Source organism: Saimiri boliviensis, chromosome 2 (assembly GCF_048565385.1).
Source record: "Saimiri boliviensis isolate mSaiBol1 chromosome 2, mSaiBol1.pri, whole genome shotgun sequence".
In the NCBI taxonomy this organism is placed as follows: domain Eukaryota; kingdom Metazoa; phylum Chordata; class Mammalia; order Primates; family Cebidae; genus Saimiri; species Saimiri boliviensis.
Window position 1 is genome coordinate 120,546,352 of NC_133450.1, and position 21,387 is coordinate 120,567,738.

General features: G+C 38.9%; 1 protein-coding gene across 11 annotated transcripts in view; it reads left to right on the forward strand.

Moving 5' to 3' along the window:
* RYR3 (ryanodine receptor 3) overlaps nucleotides 1–21,387 on the forward strand; it is a 564,246-nt gene that overhangs the window by 224,714 nt on the left and 318,145 nt on the right. For all 11 annotated transcript variants that reach the window (XM_074394143.1, XM_074394150.1, XM_074394148.1 and 8 more), the window contains 7 exons: nucleotides 265–339; nucleotides 3,109–3,187; nucleotides 8,805–8,917; nucleotides 10,287–10,386; nucleotides 13,435–13,528; nucleotides 18,192–18,266; nucleotides 20,237–20,393. In XM_074394143.1, the coding sequence (XP_074250244.1) occupies nucleotides 265–339; nucleotides 3,109–3,187; nucleotides 8,805–8,917; nucleotides 10,287–10,386; nucleotides 13,435–13,528; nucleotides 18,192–18,266; nucleotides 20,237–20,393 (693 nt within the window). The remainder of the gene's footprint in view (nucleotides 1–264; nucleotides 340–3,108; nucleotides 3,188–8,804; nucleotides 8,918–10,286; nucleotides 10,387–13,434; nucleotides 13,529–18,191; nucleotides 18,267–20,236; nucleotides 20,394–21,387) is intronic.

Here is a 21,387-nt window from a genome sequence, read left to right on the forward strand (position 1 = left end):
CTGGATTTCTGCTGATCCTGGGAAGAGGCTATTTCTGTGAATAGATTTGGCCCCACACACCCTCTCCCAAGGATGTTGCATGGCTGTGGTTGGTCACATGTCTCTTTTTGCCCATAGACCAGCCACTTGCTTCTGGAATGAATTCCTTAGGAGCTTTGCAGTGGGTCTTCCCATGGTAGTCTGTCTCCCAGAATTATTGTGCTGCTTGTTCCCAGAGAAGCCACAATTGGCATGTGCTGACCTTATTCTTCCTCATTCCCACAGGCAGCACAAGGAGGTGGCCACAGGACTCTGTTATACGGCCATGCAATTCTCCTGAGGCACTCTTTCAGTGGAATGGTAAGCAGCTCTTATGTCCGCTTTCATCATTCAAGAAGGAGGAGAAACTGAACTAGGGCAGTACAAGAAGCCAGCAATAACAACAATGTAACATCAGGAACAACTGGAATGTAACTAATTACAGCCCAGTATACCTTGGCATTTCCTTCATATGACCTACCTCAATTTGCACCTCCAACTCCATGAAGAAGGCCATGTATCTTTTATTTTGCCAAACCTAAACCTGCCAAATACAGTGCTTTGATTTACTAGATGCTCGATAAATATTTGTTTAATTGACAAATGATCACATGGCTCATGGAGCGACAGATCTCTTTAGTATACAAGGATAATCAGCATAGAAGAAAAACCAATCAAACAGAAACTTTGTGACAGTTCTCCTCCTTTACCTAGCTAAGAGAAATAGAATGATTCCCACTGCTTTCAGTCCTGGAAGAACTTGCAGGTGTTAGGCTAATCCAGAGACAGGAGGAAGACAAGGGCAAGGCAGTCACGGAGAGCTGCATGGCTATTACTAACCAGGGATCTAGAACTAGAATTAACCGAGGGATGACGCCTCAGTGTAACTCGAAAAACAAAATTGCTACATTTTAAATAAATATAATTTATAATTTATCACAATTATAATTTTATAATATTTTAAAATACAGATATTATAGTTTTGCAGGGAATATTAGGGAGAATATTATTATCTCAAGTATAATATATGCCATTCCAATAGTGTATCATCCTCACTTTCTACCCATATAAGGAAGGCTTGTCATTTTTCTCTAGCCCTAGTGCAAAACTGATACATTAATTCAATACAATTTCGACACATTTACACCAGCAGCATGATGCAAAGTTCATCTCCAGGCTTGAACTATCAAACTGACAACAGGAGCAACAGCTGCCTCTTAAATAATTCATTTGCTGCAGCATATTTTTTTTCCTGAGCACTGGTAAGAAGTTGACCTTTTCAGCCTGAACATTTGTCTGCTGTAGTCCTTTCTGGCAAAAGACAGAAAACAAAAATGACCAAACGGAAATGTATCCAAGTAGGAGATGGAGACGTTTTTGAGAGTAGGGAAACTGAACCCTGATAATCTCTGGAATTGAGGAGTGATATCTTTAAGAATCTCATGTTTATCTATAAGGTAAATAAACCTAACACTTCTCTTTACCTAAATGGAGTAAAGCAAACTTGAAAAGCATACTGGCTTCGAAAACAGGCTAACATCCTGGTAGTGACACAGAGGCTTTATCATTAAGTTTACCCTTCCTAAAAAAAAAAAGTTCTACTCACAGTGAACATATACTCTATATCGGCTAGCTCCTTTTAAGTATGGTTCTGGGAATAAAGCCTGTAAGACATGACGTACATTGCAATGGTTTTCCATCTTCCTCTTGCAGAGAACTAGAACTGTGGCTCAGAAAGCACATCCCAACAGTTTGCCTGCCTCTCACTGTAATTCTAAGATGCCTGCCTTGGCCTCCCAAACTGTTGAGATTATACATGTGAACCACCCTAGCCCAGCTGAAAATACTGCCACAATACACTTAAAACCTCAAAGATGCTCTTACCTGATGACTCAGTGATTTAAGGTACAGAACCATGTTATAGAAATGAATCTGAAATATTAAAGATGCCTTAAAGATACTCTGAGAAACTTTTAAGTTAGAAACAATATAAATGGAACATAAATGACCAACAATAATGAAAAAGCTAGATCACTTTTCATCACTAAGATGAGTTGCTGTCCCTATCCAGTGAAGGAGGGCAGGGAATTCTTTGTTAAGTTAGTTTAGCAATCATTTTTAAGTTTCACCTCCCCATGTATCTTTATAATAAGAAAAAATAAACATTATTTTGAGAAGTTTTAAAGCTTGTAGAAAATTTGAAGAAACAAAAATAGAAGTGGGCGAGTCATCCATGTCCCTGCATACTATCCAAAAGCTACTTCTGTTCATTTTTGTGTAATTTCCTTTAGTGTGGTTGCTACACATTTAAATTTTTGAGTACATGTTAACATATAAATGTACTGTTTTATATATGACTTTTCAGTTCAGTGTATTGTAAACACTGTTCTAGCTGTTACACATTCTTGATAAATACTCTTAATTACATGGCATTATAGCTTTTTCATTATTGTTGGTCATTTATGTTCCATTTATATTGTTTCTAACTTAAAAGTTTCTCAGAGTATCTTTAAGGCATCTTTAATATTTCAAATTCATTTCTATAACATGGTTCTATACCTTAAATCACTGAGTCATCAGGTAAGAGCATCTTTGAGGTTTTAAGGGTATTGTGACAGTATTTTCAGCTGGGCATAGGGTGGTTCACACATATAATCTCAACAGTTTGGGAGGCCAAGGCAGGAGGATCACTTGAAGCCAGGAGTTCAAGACCATCCTGGGAAAAATAGACCACATCTCCACGAAAAATTGTTTTAATGAGCTGGGCATGGTGGCACACACCTGTAGTCCTGGCTACTTGGCAGGCTGAGCTGGGAAGATTGCTTGAGTTCAGAAGTTTAAGCCTGCAGTAAGCTAGAATTGTGCCACTGCGCTCCAGCCTGGACAACAAAATGAGACCCTGTCTCTAAAAATAATAATAGTTAAAAATGAAAGTATTTTATTAAGGCATGTACCGATTAACTTTCCAAATGACAAGATAAATAGAGCTCTTTTCACAGTAGCTCACTGTTGAATGTAACTGGAAGCTAACTAGTGGTAAAAGACTCAGTGGAAGAGTGTGACTTCACTAGTATTGCTCTTCTTTCACAGTATCTAACATGTTTGACTACATCAAGATCCCAGACAGACAAACTTGCCTTTGATGTAGGTCTACGGGAACATGCCACAGGTGAGTCAACATTCCCAGATCTCTTGAGCTCAGTGAGGGTCTTGAGCTGAGGGCTTTTGAGAAGGACTCTGAATGTGTTACGCATTTGGGATTCCAAACCAACCTATTTAAGAAATAGGTCTGAGAAAAAAAATTGCAGAATAATGGACTCGAGAGAGAAAGTGTAATGGAAACACAGAAACTGAGAATGAGGGAGAACATACTGTTTTTACCACAGTCAGCCAGTATCTCAATGAAAAACAATTTTTCGACATTGTTAGGTACTGAAAGTAAATGGACAAGTCATTCTTGATAAGAACCAATGATACTAAATGACTGCCAAAAACTGAAGGTAGCGTAATAAAGGCTTAAGTAACAAAATGTAGTGTCTAGATCAAAGGAGTTGTCCTGTTTTGTTCTGCAGTGAGCGAGCTATGTCTAAAGTGGTGTTCTCCAAATGTCACTTAATGACATCTACCATCATGATTTGCCATTGCACTGTGTCCTTTTTAATATCATTTACTTTATGCTTTTATTTAAATTTCATTACTTTTGTTCTTAGAATTTTACAGACAAAAAACTTATTGCTGTAAGTATAAACTGGTTTTGCTTGCCATAAAAATCAAATAAAAGAACACCATGTCATTCATTAATTTAAGAGATGTTGACAAATATAAATCATTAATGACACACTAGTTCGAAATGTAAAACTTTATTTGAAAGCATCAGAAGGCTTAAATGGGTAGTAAAGATAAAAATAAATTTCTCATTATATGTATCAATGTCATTTAATTGCCTCCCACCAATGACATTTATCATATACGTTGGGAACCACTGGATTATTATTATTTTTTTAGTATAGTAAAAAACATTGACAGTTAAGAGGCAGGTGCTGAAGTTGCAGACCAGGATGACACAGGTTCTCATTGGACACCAGAAACAAAGAACAGAAGGAGGATTAAGATAACAATCTACAGACAGTCAAAGTTACAGTATCAAACAAGATGCTGACTTGCTGAGGTTCTTCCAAAGACCAACAGAGCAGTGGGTAGGAGTTGAAAGGAGGCACATTTCATGTCAATGATGAAAACTACTTTGGAACATCTGTAATTAATGAGCAGAAGAACAGCTGGCCTTGGGATACAGGGTGCTCCCTGTGGCTAAAAATATTCATGAACAACCTGACCATCCATCAAGGGCATTACATATGAACTTTCTGCTCCATTTTGAGGTTGGACTAGGATTATCTGTTGCAAACAAGACAACCTGATTCAGGTTAACTCAGTAAGAATAAGAATTTACTAGAAGGATGCATTAAGCTGGAGCCTGAGGCTTGGCAATTGGGTAGAAACAGAGACCAAGGAAGAGAAAACAAGGTTAGAGCATGCTGCGGAAAGAGTCTAATTTGAATATAGTCTATAATATGACGTTTTCCCTTAAATAGGAAGAGGGTTTCGATGTTGGGTAGCCAAAGAAAGACAAAAGTCTAGGTTGTTATTCTAAAGCTAGGTCAGTTCATAATGGAAGGATCCAGGTTGTCTAATTTTACAGATCTAGAAAAAAAATGCAGCATCCAAACCATGCCTACCTCCTGTTTCCACATCTTGCACAATGGTGTCCTAGGAGTACCTGAGGGATCCTTTTTCTCTTTTCTTCCTCTTCCTGTTTTTGTGCCAAGCAAAAAAGTGGCCCTGCCTTTGCCCATTATGTATTTTTTTTTCCTAAAATAAGATTAGATTTTAATTTGATTTAAGGTTTCTTTGTTTTCAGCCAAAGTGTTAGTCTTAAAATATAATTTCCTCTAAGGTGTTGTCAACCTTGCTGAAAATTACAAAGTGAGTGAAGTGCCACACTCTCTGAATATACAACGGTTTCTAAATATAGACCAACTGTCAATCTTGAAGAATATCATCAGAAAAGTCATATATGGTCACTCTATTTATATCAGTAAAATGACTTGATACTTTTTGAGATTGGAAAAAAAAATTTGAGAAATACTACTATTTCTCAAAAATTTGAGAAATACTACTATTTCTCAAAAATTTGAGAAATACACTAAGTGTTCAGAGAATTATTTTAATTGTTAGAACCTCCAGTAAAAATAAAGGGAAGCAACAGCAGACAATATTACTCCTTTCAGCAGTCTTTAAAATTTTCCAAAATCAGACTAGGTCTGAGTTCTGTTGACAGATGAGGCAGACAATAGAACTAACCCAAGTTCAAGTTGGCTGATGAAATCAGCTACCTGTGGCAGAAGACAGGGAGAAAAGGCTTGACGAGGTTCTTCATGAAAACCTAGAGCCTAAAATAACTTACGTTTGTTTTAACCTCTCTCACCCAAACTCTGAAGAAAGCTAGCTGGTGTTCCTAAGGGACAAGGAGGATGCACCTCCAGCTCACATGAGGTTTGGCATTACCTGGGGATTCTCCTCACTGCAGGATGAGGTTCACATGGAATCCCATAGAAGGGTATCCTGTTCCTGCCTGGCTAGTTCTCTGAACACACTTCTGACTTAGATACCGCTTCAGAGTTGTAAATGACTAAACTGCCCAGTAGTGAAGTTGAAACTATAGGAGAATATGAGAAGAAAGTTTGGGGGCAGTTTCTTGAGCAATTCTAGAAATTTCCCCCCAACATACTGAATTATACAGTCTCACACTTAACATGGGATTGTTGATCATTTTACCCTTGATTTTGGATAAAATTACTTGAACTTACTCTGGTCTCCTTTTAAAGTTGTTTAATTGCTTTGCTTTTAGGATTTAGACATAGCTTTAGAATTTAGACTTTGGAAGATAGAAATGTATAAGCACACTAAAAGCGTTATTTTGTATTTTAGGGTCATGGACTGGCCCATCCTGTTGCTTCAGGGACAGCTCCATCCCTGGCTCCAGAGTGTGGGAGAGGCAGGAAAACAAAATACTCTTTCTGTGTGTTCCACTTCAGGACCCCCTTCATCCTGGACACCCTACAATGGTCCTCAGAGAATGTTAAAGATGTATACAACATTTCCCCTTCAAATGTAGAGATCAACCTCTTTCTCATGTCATGTTTACTTTAATTGAAGTAATACACACAATTTAAAGAGATAAATAGTGCTCCTGAGCTTATTATAAACATCAGTCTCTTGCCCTCCCTGCTCTGGTCACCTATCTCTCTGGGGCATCTACTTTCAGCTCTTTTAGTATTATTTACTTCTTGTTTACAATATACATATTAATACAGTGCTTTTTAAAATTCTTTCTAGATTATGCATTATCTATTGATATCCTGATAAAAATTTTGCTTTTATTTCACTCTTCCTTGTCTTTTCTTCCCATCCTCTCAATAGATTTGCCTCTATTTTATATAACTACCTAATTAATATTAACTACTTCCACTGCTGTAACTGTAGCTTTTACTTACAAATGAGCCACATAATTTGTTATATTACTTTGGGATTTTCCAATAGTTAATAACTGCCTTGTTTTCTTAATTTTTTTGTGATGCAATCATTTATTGATTTGCAAACTTTCCTATAGAACTGAAAATCTCTCTGGTTGGGTTCAGTCACATGATCTGTTCTCTCAGTTTCATCATCTTAGAAACATCAGCCATCATCCAGGGAATTATCATTGCCTTGCCCTAGAGTCCATGTTTATTTGATCTTACAGAGTTATTTTATTTTATTTTTTGCTGCTTTGGTTACACCTCACTTTGGTGGAACACATTATCTAGTAACTTTTACAGAAAAGATGCATGTGGAGTACATTTTTGTCTGCAAGTCTTCTAAATACAGCTTCACAAGTCATTCATACTTCCTGTAATTCTGTATTGGAAGTATTTTTTCCTTAGCTTCCTGAAGGCTTTCTACTAGCCAATGGTCTGGCTGTTGAGAAGTCTACATTCTGATTCCTTGTCCTTTATGTGTGACTTGCTTTTATTTTGTGAAAGCAGCTAAGCGTGTCCCTTTGCCCCGGTGTCTGAAGTTCCGTAGTGACGTGTTTTGGCGTGACTTCTTTTTGTTCTGATATCTCACAGGAATGCATCTCAGAGTGGGTTTCTAATCTCTACTGTGATAGGGACTCTAGGTTCGTTCAATCAGGAAATGCTCATTTTTCTGCTTTGATAGCTTTTCTTTGTAAATTTCCTCTCTTTTTTTAGTTCTTTTTCTCTGGAATGTCTCTCAGTTGGTTTTCTGATATTTCTAGTTAGTTTTTCATCTTCTTCCTTCTTGAAGAATTTTTCAGCTTAATCTTACAACCCTCTTCTTTTTTTTTTTTTTTTTTTTTTTTTTTTTTTTTTTTTCAGGATCAAAGAGTATTTTTCTTTTCCTTGGAAGGGATCCTTCATAGATACTAATGTAGCTGTTTCATGAATGTTAACTTCTTATCGCTGAGATTATTATAAGATTTTTTTTTTTAGTTTCCTTTTGTTCTCTATAACCTTTTTTTCCTCCAAGTCCTTTTCCCCTCTTTTCACTTTGTTTCTGTAGTTCCTGTTAGAGACATTCCTCAGCTGTCAGGTGGCCCTTGGTCTTCACTTGCGTTGAGATCAAGGCAATAAAAGCTGATTAGAAGCTGGCTCAGGCTTGTCTGTTACGCCTCACTTTTAGGTCATCTAGCAGAGAACTGAGCATTTCACTGGTGACCTCAAACCACAGTATGTTTTATCTTAACGAGTTTGGCTTCCCTAAAGAGTGATCCTCAAATTTGGGTGGAGGAGGGGAGGGAAAGGAACTGGGGTTTTATTAATCAGGTTGTAAACTTTGAATTATTCTCTGTTTTCAGCCAGACTCTACCTCTTTGTTTGACAATGCCTGGTATTTACAAAACCAGACCCTTGGTGGTTTGCTTTTCCATAAACCAACCTTCTGATCTTCTGTAGTGTGGAGAAGGACAGGTCTGGCTGTGCAGGGCAGGGAAAGGAATCGGCGATTTGAATGTCATTTTAAAGTTACCGCCAGTCCTGTTTTCAACCTATCTTCTGCCTTCGCAGGTAGCTGGTACCTCCAATTCCAGGAACTTTCTTGAGATTATGCAGCAGGAATTGGCTTGTTACTGGTTTCTTCTTCTCCATTTTCTTACTCAGAGACCTGGGTTTTAAGTTTTTTTTGGCTAAAATCATCCACCTGCTTTTCTATTTCCAAAATATCAATTTATCTTTTTTGCTATCAGTTTCTCACTTATTTTCTGAGTCTTTGCAGATGTAAGCCTTTAAAAAAAATCCCTTTGGGAAAGGGGGAGACAGAGATGAAAGTGTATAAATGTTCAGTAGACCAATGAAATCGATTCTTATTTATTTGTTTTTCTTGGTACTCTTGATTGAAGTCAATTCTTAAAACAAAAATCCGAAAGACTATAAAAGGCATTTTTCCTATATGTATTAAAAATACTCAAAGGCTTCTGTGGTTCCTGGTATCCAATGCTCTTGTCCAAACACTGTTTACCTGTCTCTAGGGAAAATGAAAATGACAGACATAGTCAAGAGCAGATGTGGGCCGTGTGGAACAGTTAGAGGCAAATAGAAGTTGAGGTCTGGAGTATGCACATGCTGTGTGCACGTGAAGGGTTGTCCTAGAAGGAAGGAGAACAAGGGGCAAAATTAGGGACACTGGCTTCTGTGAAGCAATGACTAATTTGAGGAGCCTTCGTGTAGGAGAAGCCTGTTGGTGGACTATACATCCTGCTTCCAAACAGAGGTCCGAAGGAGAGAAGGTTCGAATTGGCGATGATCTCATCCTTGTCAGCGTGTCCTCTGAAAGATACCTTGTAAGTACCTCATAATACACGAGCATTTTGTTTTCAGAAATTTTTCCTTTAGAAATAGATGGCCATGAAGAACTGAGCCACAACAGGTTGGATAGAATAAGATGCTTTTACACATGTACAGTTGACCCTTAAACAAGGTTAAAGGTGGATGCCAGCCCTCTGCACGATAAAAATTAAAGTGTAACTTTTGACTGCTAAAAACTTAACCTTTGATAGGAAGTAGCCTACTTTTGATAGGGAATAGCCTACTTTTGATAGAAAACCTTACCAATAATTTAACTAGCCTGTTAAAGCACATTTTATATGATACATGCATTATATATTGCATTTTTACAATAAAGTTAGACAAAAGAAAATGTTAAGGAAATCATAAGGAAGAGAAAGTATATATTCTGTCTATTAAGTGGAAATGGATCATCCCAAAGCTCTTCATCCTTGTCATCTTTACATTGAATAGGAGGAGGGACGGGGGAAGGAGGGATAGATCTTGCCATCTCAGGGGCGGTACGGGCTGAAGAAAATTCATGTATAAGTGGATCCGTGCAGTTCAAACTCATGTTGTTTAAGGGTCAACTGTACTTGAGGAATGATTAAATACTCTCCCTTGCCACATAATCATGGTACCTGGAACTGATCTGTTGTTCTAGATTATGGTGCTGTGTTCAGCAAACTTTTCAAATTCTCCAAGCACTACAGCAAACTTTTCAAATTCTCCAAGCACTATTTGCACATTATCTCCCATTATTTTGAATTTATTACATTTTTTAGCTCTTGTTTAGTGAAGAATAAACAAGAAAGGATGGAATACAGGAAAATAAGCCTTATGTTGGAGAAGGAAAATGTACAATGTTTCAGGGCATGTATTGCAGAGGGTGGAAGATGCAGGTGAGATTTTGCAGCTGAAGACGGGTAATAGACAAGCACCATTTTTACATCAGCTACTTGGCTGGGGGTGGGGATCCCTGAAGATGCGAGAAATGTCAGAGAAGCTTCTCACCGAGCCAAATGAAGTAGAATCTGTAGGCAGGTTTTACTTTGCCTGGGTCAAATGTTGAGTAATTTTTCTCATTTGTGAGTTACCTTATCTACAAAGATTGGACACTTTATGAGTTGGTGTTGAATCAGCTCCAGCTGAGGGCATGAAGTAAACACATGTCTGCCATCTCTGTAGCTGAATCATTACCCCAGAATAAAGTATCCCACTTCGAAGTCGCTTCTCGATCAGGTGGAGATATCTCCCACAGGCGATCTAGAAAGAGCCCAATGACAGTAAGGCTGTTAAATTTAATCCTTGAAGTTCTAGGTGAGCTGTTTCTGTCAGGACTGGACTGGTGATTTAAAGGATGTCTCATTTCTGTTTCTGCTGCAGCATCTCTCAGTATCAAATGGTAACATACAAGTGGATGCCTCCTTTATGCAAACACTCTGGAATGTACATCCTACCTGCTCAGGAAGTAGCATCGAAGAAGGTGTGCTTTTTAATATGCATTTAGCCCTGAGCCTGCCTCTCTTGTGCTATGTACCTTGACATTTTCTGCTACTTCCCACATCTCACCTGAATATCTTGGTACACAAGTAGCCTGATTTTAGCTCACTTGAATTTCTTTCTCTGAATAAAGTATGGATTGCTTTCTGTCCTAACTTCCAGTTACATGAGCATCCCTGAACTTATTTTTTAATACCGTGGAACCCACTATTATTTTAGTACTACATACATTCCGGACTTGGGATAGGTACCTTTCCTCTCTCCCTGAGTTTCCACATTGTTATTTTTCCTTACTAGTTGTAAGTAGAAAGACCTCAGCGCCTTCGATTTTAGAAGAGAGTATTTGCCAAGAAAGTGACATTGTTTTATATTTTTCCCTATGCATCTCTCCATGCAGGTGAAGCACTGACTCTATCATAAAAGTGTTTGGTCATTTGTTTTTACCTTTATTTATGAAAGGCCATTTTAACATAATAAGTGAAATTATTTTTCCCTTGGAAATAGTCATCCAACGTTGTTCAACATATTTCATGGAATCAAGCAAAGTCAACACATCTTTCAAGTTGTGTAATAAATGTACTACCCTTACCTCACACATAGGTAATATCACAGCTGAGAATAATAAGCAATTGTCAATGACCTGTGGGCTATTGTGTTATATTTTGGCATTTTATAGCAAGATGAGAATTTTTAAAAATACGCATCACAGGCTTTAGCCCTATTAAAGGCTAGTACTTTCGAACTGGGAATGTCCTTCTGTGTTATGACGTTTGAAAAAAAGAGGGAAAACTGAGAGTTGTCCAGGTGATACCCCAGTTTCAGGATGCATGATGGCTAAACTGAATACTCAGGAAAAGACAAATTGTTAATTAACTCTTTTGGGAACAGGTGGAAGGCTTCAAAAGGTAGGATGTGGTTAGCCCTCTTCCTTTGTGCCCAAATTAACCCACCCTCCTGAGTCTATTGTCAGTCAGTTTCTTTCTATTAAGAATCAAGGAACTCTGGATTTAAGTCTTTCCCAAGAAAGTTTTGACTCAATCTTGTCCATTTAAGTTTTTTATTTTCACCATAGGAATAAAATTATTTCTTGATCCCCAAAGAGGGCTTGTGGAGATTAAGTAAAGATTATTTTCAAATTATGTCAAAAGGTTATCATGAAAGTGTTGAGTGCCCTTGTAATATAGTCTGGATAACTCATCGCTTGAGTCATCTGGCTCTGTAGAAAATGTCCTTCCGGCATCCATGTTGAGAAACCCACTTCAGCTCTTAAGAATATAGGTGATCTTTATCCTGATGCTGCTTTCCTGACTGTGGCCCTGATACATTTCAATTAAGAAAAGTCGTGATGCACCAGCACTTGGCAGTGTTCTCAGTGTGAGTAGGATATTGATTGAAGGAGCCCAAGAACTGTAAAGGGTAAACTGCAAATAGGGCATTGCTTCACCATCATGAGATGAATGAGAATTTAATCAAGAGCTTGGTCATGGAGGGCTTTAATTTTCTAAATAAATTAGCTGTTAAGAATCCCCCTAGAGTATATCATGAATTGTTTTTTGTTTGTTTGTTTTGTTTTTGTTTTTGTTTTTGTTTTTTGAGACGGAGTTTTGCTCTTGTTACCCAGGCTGGAGTGCAATGGCACGATCTCGGCTCACCGCAACCTCCGCCTCCTGGGTTCAGGCAATTCTCCTGCCTCAGCCTCCTGAGTAGCTGGGATTACAGGCACGCACCACCATGCCCGGCTAATTTTTTGTATTTTTAGTAGAGACGGGGTTTCACCATGTTGACCAGGATGGTCTCGATCTCTTGACCTCGTGATCCACCCGCCTCGGCCTCCCAAAGTGCTGGAATTACAGGCTTGAGCCACCGCGCCCGGCCCATGAATTGTTTTTAATGCAAAGAATATAACCCAGAATATCAGTACAGTAAGATACAGGAAAATTGGAAGGAGTTCTGAATATTTGAGGGAATTTTAGAAAAACTTGCCTAGGTGAAAAAACTGAACTAATATCAGACTGTCACTATACAAGATTCACTAATAATACCCTTTTCTCCTCTGGTATGATTTCTCATTCTTACTGTTTTAATCCAGAACCCAAAATAGCTTAAGACAGCCCCTAACATGATCTAATTATGTGATTGTCTTTCCTTTAAAAATTCTGACACAGAAATTGGGTATATTAAGTTCATATGTCTCCCGAGAACAAAGTAGCCTGGAGAATTTCTTAATTCAGAGCAATAACATGTCCCATTTCTTTGTGCAAGTTAAATCTCGGACTGGAGCCCCTCTCCTGCTACTATATTCTTTTAACTAAGGCTCAGCATTTACCTGAAGACAAATGGATCATCATGTCCTTGAAGTTCATTGTTTCCTTTCCATCTCTGAGCTCCATGACTATTGAGATTTCTTTTCTTATTCTGAAAGCTAAGTGCTTGTTGGTAAAAGCATCTACACTTGTTCACTCAGGGATGCTGGAGAGTAATTCTGCTTTACATTTGTGCCGTAGGAGTAGCAATGAGATTTGTTCTGTTTGTTAAATGCATTTGAATGTTGGCTTCTCCTAAATGTTCTTAAGAATAATCTGCTACCCAGTTCCCAGCACCTTTCTTTCCCATGACTGCAGTTTCATTTGGATTTGTCTGCAAAGCAAACACAGTGAGATTGTGGATATTTATCCAGAAATTTGGTATTTGGTATGTTTACATCCTAAGCGACTGGAAACTCCTAACATTAGCAACTTAGTTTTCCTTTTGATTTTTAATTATATCAATTGACACACTATTTTCACCTGACTTTTTGATATTGGACTTGCTCACCTCTGAAGCCCTATTTAACTTTCAACATGAGAATTGTTTTGACTTACCTGTCTTTTCTGCCTGAGGCCTGAATTCATGGAATATGTAGTTATCAAAATGTGTCTCTCTCGGTATTTTCTGTAACTGCCTCAGACCTGTGTGAATTAACCCGTTTTAAATATGCCATTCTCTTTATTAAACTTCCCATCATTTACAGTAGAATATAATTCTCTTACAGGATACCTACTTGGTGGGCATGTAGTACGTCTTTTCCATGGTCATGATGAGTGTTTGACGATACCATCTACAGACCAGAATGATTCCCAGCACAGGTAAGCCAATAGCTTCGTTCTTCCCCTAGCTATTTCCAGTCTCAAGTGACTCAGACTAAAGAGTTTACATTTGTATTTAGCCACAGATGAACTCTATACATGTCAGTAAATTGACATACCTTCCTCCAGCCATGGGTTCCAGTTTGTAAAACAGAAATGGCAGTTCAGCTTGCTCACAGGAGGAGCTCTGTACACATGCTGTACTTAGGCAGACAGTTCTGTAATGCTTCCAGATCCCTTCATTTTCTTTGGCTCTGCACTTAAACAAATTATTCACCAGGCTCTTCAAAGCCAGATCATCTCTATTCCCGTTTCATGTGCTAAGTAAATAAGGTGGACTTCATTGATTGGGTTTTGTTTATTACTAAATAGCATTAGGGAAACTAAATGATGTCCAGCAGGAGCTGGATTTAGCAGAGGGTGGTGCCAAGGGTGCATTTAGAGGGCGCTCCTGAGGGCGATGTGTTCTTGTCCTTATACTTGACCTCTTCACGAATGCTTTTCAGAATTTCAAAACCATGAGATGGAGGATACAAATCCAAGTCTTAAACACATTCTAAAGAGTGTTTTGGTATTCTGTCATCAAAGGAACAGAACATAAAAAGCTTGGCCTTGTAACAATAGAAATCTGATATTTTAAAAATCAAACCACAGATCCAAACTAGATTGAATTTAGGACAGCAGTGAGTCTGATCCAGTGATAATGTTTTCCTTTTGTGTAGTGCCTACAGGAACCTTGTCAATGGCATTTCTCTTGCTTCATTAGTAACATGGGCTCACAAGTCTTCACATCTTGGAGACTATGTAGGTCAGGCTCCTGCCAAAGGTCACACACTGGCTGATTTCACATGCAAGCCTAGAAGCCAGAGTTGCTGACTCTCCATCAGGGATTATTTACTATTTGATGTACTCAAGGACCCACAGAAGCAATGAGCTTGAATGTATTATTATGGACCTTAGAAAGCACCCATTGGCAATGTGTATCCCTTATAGTTCTGAGTCTCTTCCTACTTGGTATCTACTCTGAATGCCCCTTCATAGGAACCAAATGTGACCTAGAAGGGTGCCTAGGACACATAAAGCACAGACCTATGTAAAGTGCATGCTTAATTCGCTCGTTGCCTCCCTGGTACTGGTGCAGCAGTTGATAGTTATCTGTGAGTAGGGAAGTTAGGTTGACCTGATTCCCTTCAAAGTGAGGATTCTCTACCCTGTCATGTGATCCTGTTCACTTGTGGTTTGCCTTTTATTCAATATTGAAGCTATACAGTACCCCATTTACTGTCCCTTTTGCATCATATTCTGCTGCGTCAAGGGGAAGGTTTGCAGGTGAATGAGGAACTGAAATATAGTGAGTTTGGCAGGGTTGTCTGTATCTAAGATGGAATACATCAGAACTTTCCTAGTTCATTCTTTCTATTCCTGTTCTACGTTTAAGAATAGGGATTTGGGAAAAATAAAGTATTTACCATGTGCATGCCCCCACCCACATGCACACACCTGTCATCAACATTGGAGCCAAATTAGAAACAGCTGGGCAGAAACTATGCTACATAGAAGGTTAGTCATTTGGTAAACATTCCTGTCAAATAATTCAGCAAAATTCTGCTTAGAAGGAAAGGCTCAGCAAGTGTTGGAGAGGATATAATGGGGAGGGTGAGGTAGCTGGAAAAGAGTTTTCACAATGAAAACACTGGAACAGACATGTATGCCGTCATTTAAATAAACACGAAGATGCCCTTTCTTTAGCCCAAGATTTCATAGGCTCTAATTTGTGTTTTGGAAAAAAAAAATCAATAAAAGTAAGGCTTATTATATAAGGAAGCATGAAGGGTTTGAGACTGGGGCAAGTGAACAGCTGTCCAGCACACTGGAACTCGAATTTTCGTATCAACTAGTTTCTCAACCAAAACAGGATGCCTTGGCGTTATTTGATGTCTGGGTAAAAGGAGTGATAAGCCTTGTCTTTGTCTTCTGTTGTCAGGTAAATCCTCAGAACTGGCCAGGATGGCAAGGAACACCAAAATCTGGGGGAGCATGATGGAATAGGAAATAGCACACTGAAAGACTGTAGCAGCCACTAAGGCATGCAGGCATTCCATTGCCGTGGTGCTGACTCTCTAGAAGAAATCATTTTCAGTCCCTGTAAATCCTGAGAGCAGCCAGGCTATGTGGAAAAACTGTCCCAGAGTGGAAACCCAAGATTAACACTCTGACATTTTAAGCTCTGAGCCTTGGCTTTGCCTCTGGCTTGTCAAACACCCTGGGATAAGTTACTTTTAACTTACTGAAGCTAAGGCTAAGCTGTCAGCTAAGCTTTCAAAAGCACCTCAGCTTGCCACCCACTCTACTCCTCTCCTTGGAATTGTTTTAGAGAACAAGAACAAGTTGTTTCAACCTCAGTAACCTTGCGAGATTAAATGAAGTAAGCTGCCCAAATGTCACAGGTGGGAAGAACAAACCTTCACAAATCCTTCAGATGTTGGGGTAGAGAGTCTTCTAGTACCAACTCCAGCACTGTTTAACCTGTGACCTAGGTGAGCCACTTCACCCCATTCTCCTGAAGGGATCCTTTCAGCTTGTACTAGAGAAGGAAAAGCATCAGTGAGAATCTCAGCAAATTTTCCTAAGGGGCTAGGAGGTTGGCACGGTATCATTTCCATTCTAGGCCTGGTACAGAGACACCTGGGGTGTTAGGAATGCTAAAGCAATGTTGAATTTTCTTCCTAATATTTATTGGGCATCTCCTGGTAACATGTACATTAAAGAAAGATTGAGAAATATCCTCTATAATCCCACCTTCCAGAGGGAACCACTGTTAATGCAGTGTTTCATTATATTGCTGTACTGTCAATGTGTTCCTTTATGCATGTTTCTAAACATTTATAAAAAACACTTTTTAAACTTTTTTTTTAAACACTTTAGACTGGACATGGTGGCTCCCACCTGTAATCCCAGCACTTTGGGAGGCCGAGGCAGGCAGATCATGAGGTCAAAAGATCGAGACCATCCTGGCCAACATGGTTAAACCCCGTCTGTACTAAAAATATAAAAATTAGCTGGCCGTGGTGGTGCACGCCTGTAGTCCCAGCTGCTTGGGAGGCTGAGGCAGGAGAATCGCTTGAACCTGGGAGGCAGATGTTGCAGTCAGCCAAAATCACACCACTGCACTAAAAAAAAAAAAAAGGAAAGAAAAAAGAAAAAAAATCTTTAAATTTTTGCAACATTCTGTGTTGTAAATACCCTTATTAGATAAGCAAACTGAGACACAGAGAGTTGAAGGGGCTTGCCCAAGGTCACATAGCTAACAGATCCAAACCCAGGTCTGTCTAACTTCCGAGTTCATATTTTGAATCAACTTGTAATTATACTACTTCTCCAAAAACAAAACAAGTATACATTTTATTTTCACCACTGTTGATGACCTCTTGTCCCTAAAACCTAGATCAGGATTCTTCTGGGGTTTGATCAATTCAATTGTGATACATACAAATTCTTTATGGTGGAGGTAGAGTTTTAAGTTAGTGAATGTAAATGCAGTTAAATAATCAGCTTTGATCAGAGGTCACAAGATTTTCAAAAAAGTGGTTGGATTCAGTATACCAGGTAATCTGGGACCACTATTCTTGAGATATGCTCTTAAACTGTGATACTTTATTTAATTCTGTATAGCCTGTGATCTAGAATTTTAAAACTGAGGCTTTGTTAATCACTGGAAAAACATGAGAAACCCAAGTTGAGAGACATTTCACAAAATATCCAACCAGTATTCCACATAACTGTCAAAGTCATGAGAAACAAGGCAAGACTGAGAAAGTATAACAGGTCAGAGGAAACAGGAGACATGGATACTAAACATAGTTTGGTGTCCCGGATTATATCCTGGAACAGGAAACATTTATGGGAAAATTTAAGCTGAAATCCAAATAAAGTCTTGAGTTTAGCTAGTAATGACATGCTGGTATTGGTTTCTCAGTTTTGACAAACATACCTTGGTAATATAAGAAGAAAACATTGGGAGAAACTGAGTGTGATTATACAGGAACTCTCTGGACTATCTTTAGTAACTATTTCATAAATCTAACATTTTTCTAAAATAAAAATTTTATTTCAAAACACATTAAAAGATTCTAAACGTGGGAAAGGAAGCAACAGTACAATAATAACTTCGTGAATACTGTAACAACTGAGCATAAAGCTGTGTACCAAGTGTCCTAGAATGATGAAAATGAGTTCACACAGTGTCGAATATGTGTTTTTAAAGTACAAATACATTTTTTAAAAATACAAAACTACATCAAGGAGCTTAACCTGAAGGAACCGGAGCATTCTGTGTCTGTCGTCATTGCGTAACTGGGCTATTGTGACTCCTGATGTAGAGATGTTCTGGTTCCTGCCTTTTCCTTGTATACCTGATGATGCATAAATTTCCATGATACGGATGTGGTGAGCAGTTCTCTCCCCTCTAGCTGTTTTGATCCCTCCTGAGAGAGAGAGAGAGACTGGGAAACTGTCCACCCTTTTACTGTGGCTTTGTATTCTGCTGACTCCAAAAGGGCTCAGACAAGCTGGGTTCCTGAACAGCCTCTGCAGGGAGCTGTTCTCAACCCGGGTGCTGATCAGTGTCATGCACATAGGAGCTGATTTCCAACTCTGCTCACAGGAGGATATTCTACGAAGCTGGGGGAGCTGGGACTCGAGCCAGGTCTCTGTGGAGAGTGGAACCCCTTCGGATAAGGTAATGGAGGGCCTGGGAGTGCTCTTTTCAAGATTACTTTATTTTCTAATACAGTCCATTCATTCCACATCACCTGACAAACTCGTCCTTTGACTAGAGCTAAGTTCTGAGATTTCTATGACTTTGTTTTAAAGAATGATCACACACACACACACATACACACACACACACACACACACACACACACACACACACACACACACACATATTTCCAAAGCCACTGTTTTGACTCTGAGGCTAGCTGGCTCTCCTGTGCTTGCAGTAGCTGACTGTAAAAGAAAAGCTCAGACAAGGCCACTGAAACCCATCGAAGTTCCCCCATTTGTTTTCTTAAACAGGTTCTCTGGAACCCAACTAAGTCTTCTCTCTCCTCTCAGTAGTTTTGTTGTCCCCAATGGACAGTTAGCTTTAAATGGCACACAGACAGGTAGTCAAGATGGCATAAGATGAGGAAGATGTAAACTTCACTGGAAATGTAGCTGTGAAGAAAAACGTACTTGCTAGAACTTTTCAGAGACAGTTTTGTCCCTTGGTGGAGGGAACAGAAGGCTAAGACTTACCAACCAAAAGCTTGAATAACTTTGGATGGTTGCTTAACTTCAAACCACTGACGGGGGATCACTTTGAATGCAGGACCTTTATTAGGCTGAGAGGGTTTGCAAGTTAGGCTAAAGCTTGAAATGAGAGAGAGGAGGCTTAAGTGTCACCCTCTGCTTTTCCTTCTCTGCCTTTCCCTCTAGTTATTTATGCTCAGTCTCTCCCTGAACCTATCTTGAAAACAAATCTCTCTCATGCAGGGTATATGCCCCTAAAGGGTCCTGAAGATAATCCACTGACCATCAGAAGGGAATATGAGGACTTCTCTTACTCTATACACACACGTGCACACATGTTTTTTTTCTGAGAAATTGGTAGCTGATCATTTAAGGAATATCAGTTTTAAGAAGCATGCACTTAACTGGCTTGAGGCAGTTGCATCCTCTTTCCAAATCCATTAAAAATCTGAGAGTAGCACACTTGTTCTCAGGACATTAGGCCTTGATTCTTGCTTAATAGACTTTTAAAGAGGTCAAAATAGGTAGGTATACGTACTTCTGCTTACGTTATGATTGCTTGTTCATTTCCCAAGAGACTAAACATGAAGAATTTAAGCCTTTTATCAATGTGATTTGGATTTATTGATGCTTCAAAAAGTTGGAAAAAATGGAGAGTTGTTTTAAATTTTGACACATATCTCTTAAACATATTCTTAAGAGATAAGTATTTTGCATATGAGCAAATGTTTTAAAAAGATAAATTTTCAGTTAGATTATTCAGTGGATAATTTGTCCCCTAACACTTACTGTAATTTTTGCTGAGTGCTGATCTTTTGACGAAGGACCATGAAGAGTACAGCATTCGATATGAGGTCTCAGTTGCCTCCCTCCTCACTGTTTGACTTATTTTCCATAGAATTTATCTTTTTTTTTTAACATAATGCAGTGTTGATTTGTTACACTTGTTTATTGTCTGTCTTTGGTAAGTATAAGCTGTGTAGATATTTTACTATTTCCCTTGAAGACAAGACTCTTTGTAGTAGTAATGTGTTTTAGTTCAGATGGCAGATTTGGAAAGGCTTTCCCAGAAACAAGTTTCTATTCAAAGACAAGCTTACCATTGATTTGTGATTATTTGCTTCAAGACCTTTCAGTGGAGAGAGGAAAAATTGGAAACTTGGGACGTCCAGTTGCATGAAACCACTGACCTGCTTTCAAGATCATTCCTTGCTCGTGTCATTAAGAAGAGCACTTTGCTGGGTTGGAGGCAGATGTAGAATCCTACAGCAAGCCAGGATCCTGGTGCATTTTCCCTTAAGGATGGACACCAGAAGGGTTATAAGTCCGCTAGCATATGTAAGAAAGCACAGGATAAATACTGAAAAGGACTTATTTTTGTATAAATGCAATTTCTTGTCTGTTTCATCTGCTCAGCTGGAGTGGCAGTAACATCAGATGGGGCCAGGCTTTCCGACTCCGGCATCTCACCACAGGCCACTACCTGGCCTTGACGGAGGACCAAGGCCTTATACTGCAAGACCGGGCAAAGTCAGACACCAAGTCCACAGCTTTCTCTTTCAGGGCATCAAAGGTAAGGTGTGATAAAGTGGACTTTGACCCTGTTCTAAAAGTGAAAACTCAGAAACGTCCAGGTAGAACTATAACTGGAAAAGAAAGTAGGCTAGAACAAAGTGAAATTGGAAATTTGACCTAAGATAAACACTTTCTTCTTTTATCTTTTGAATTGAGTTCATGGAGGAATGTGTGTCTTGAATGAAGGTTGAAGTCCTGAGCAAAAGGAGAGAGTGGAAAGTCTTGGAAAATGCAAGGATCATAGGAGTGGACATTGTTGCTCAAAGGTTAATGGAAACTGTTGTTGTTTAATGCATTCTGAGTCGTCTTTAATAACTTCTAAGTTATATTCTTCACTCCTTTAAAGTAGTAGTAGTAACATGGAGGCATGAGTTTCAGAGCTACAATTGTTTAAATGAAAAGGGTGATTTGTTAAATTTTTTTTTAAAGGTTTAAATTTAAAAGCAAGAGTTTTAGTGCTTTTTTTTTTTTTCAGATGGAGTCTTGCTCTGCTATACAGGCTGGAGTGCAGTGGTACAATCTTGGCTCACTGCAATCTCCACCTTCCAGGTTCAAGCAGTTCTCCTGCTTCAGCCTCCTGAGTAGCTGGGATTACAGGTTCACACCACCATGCCTAGCTAATTTTGTATTTTTAGTAGGGACAGGGTTTCACCATGTTGGCCAAGATGATCTCGATCTCCAACCTCGTGATCCACCTCGGCCTCCCAAAGTGCTGGGATTACAGGCGTGAGCCACCGTTCCCAGCCTCAGTGCTATATTTGTTTAAATTTTTTTAAATGATGCAGAGAAGACATTCTGGACATGACCTCATCTTGCAGTTATTATTTATATGACAAAATTTACTAGTACCTTGCTCATTACTTTCCTTAGCTATCCCTATTCCCCAGATGTCTTAGCTTTCTCCTTTCCATCCCAAACCTTCATGAAGAAGGGATCCTCTGGGAGTTAGGTTAACCTCAAGTGAATGGCTTTACCATCTAATGTGTATGTAG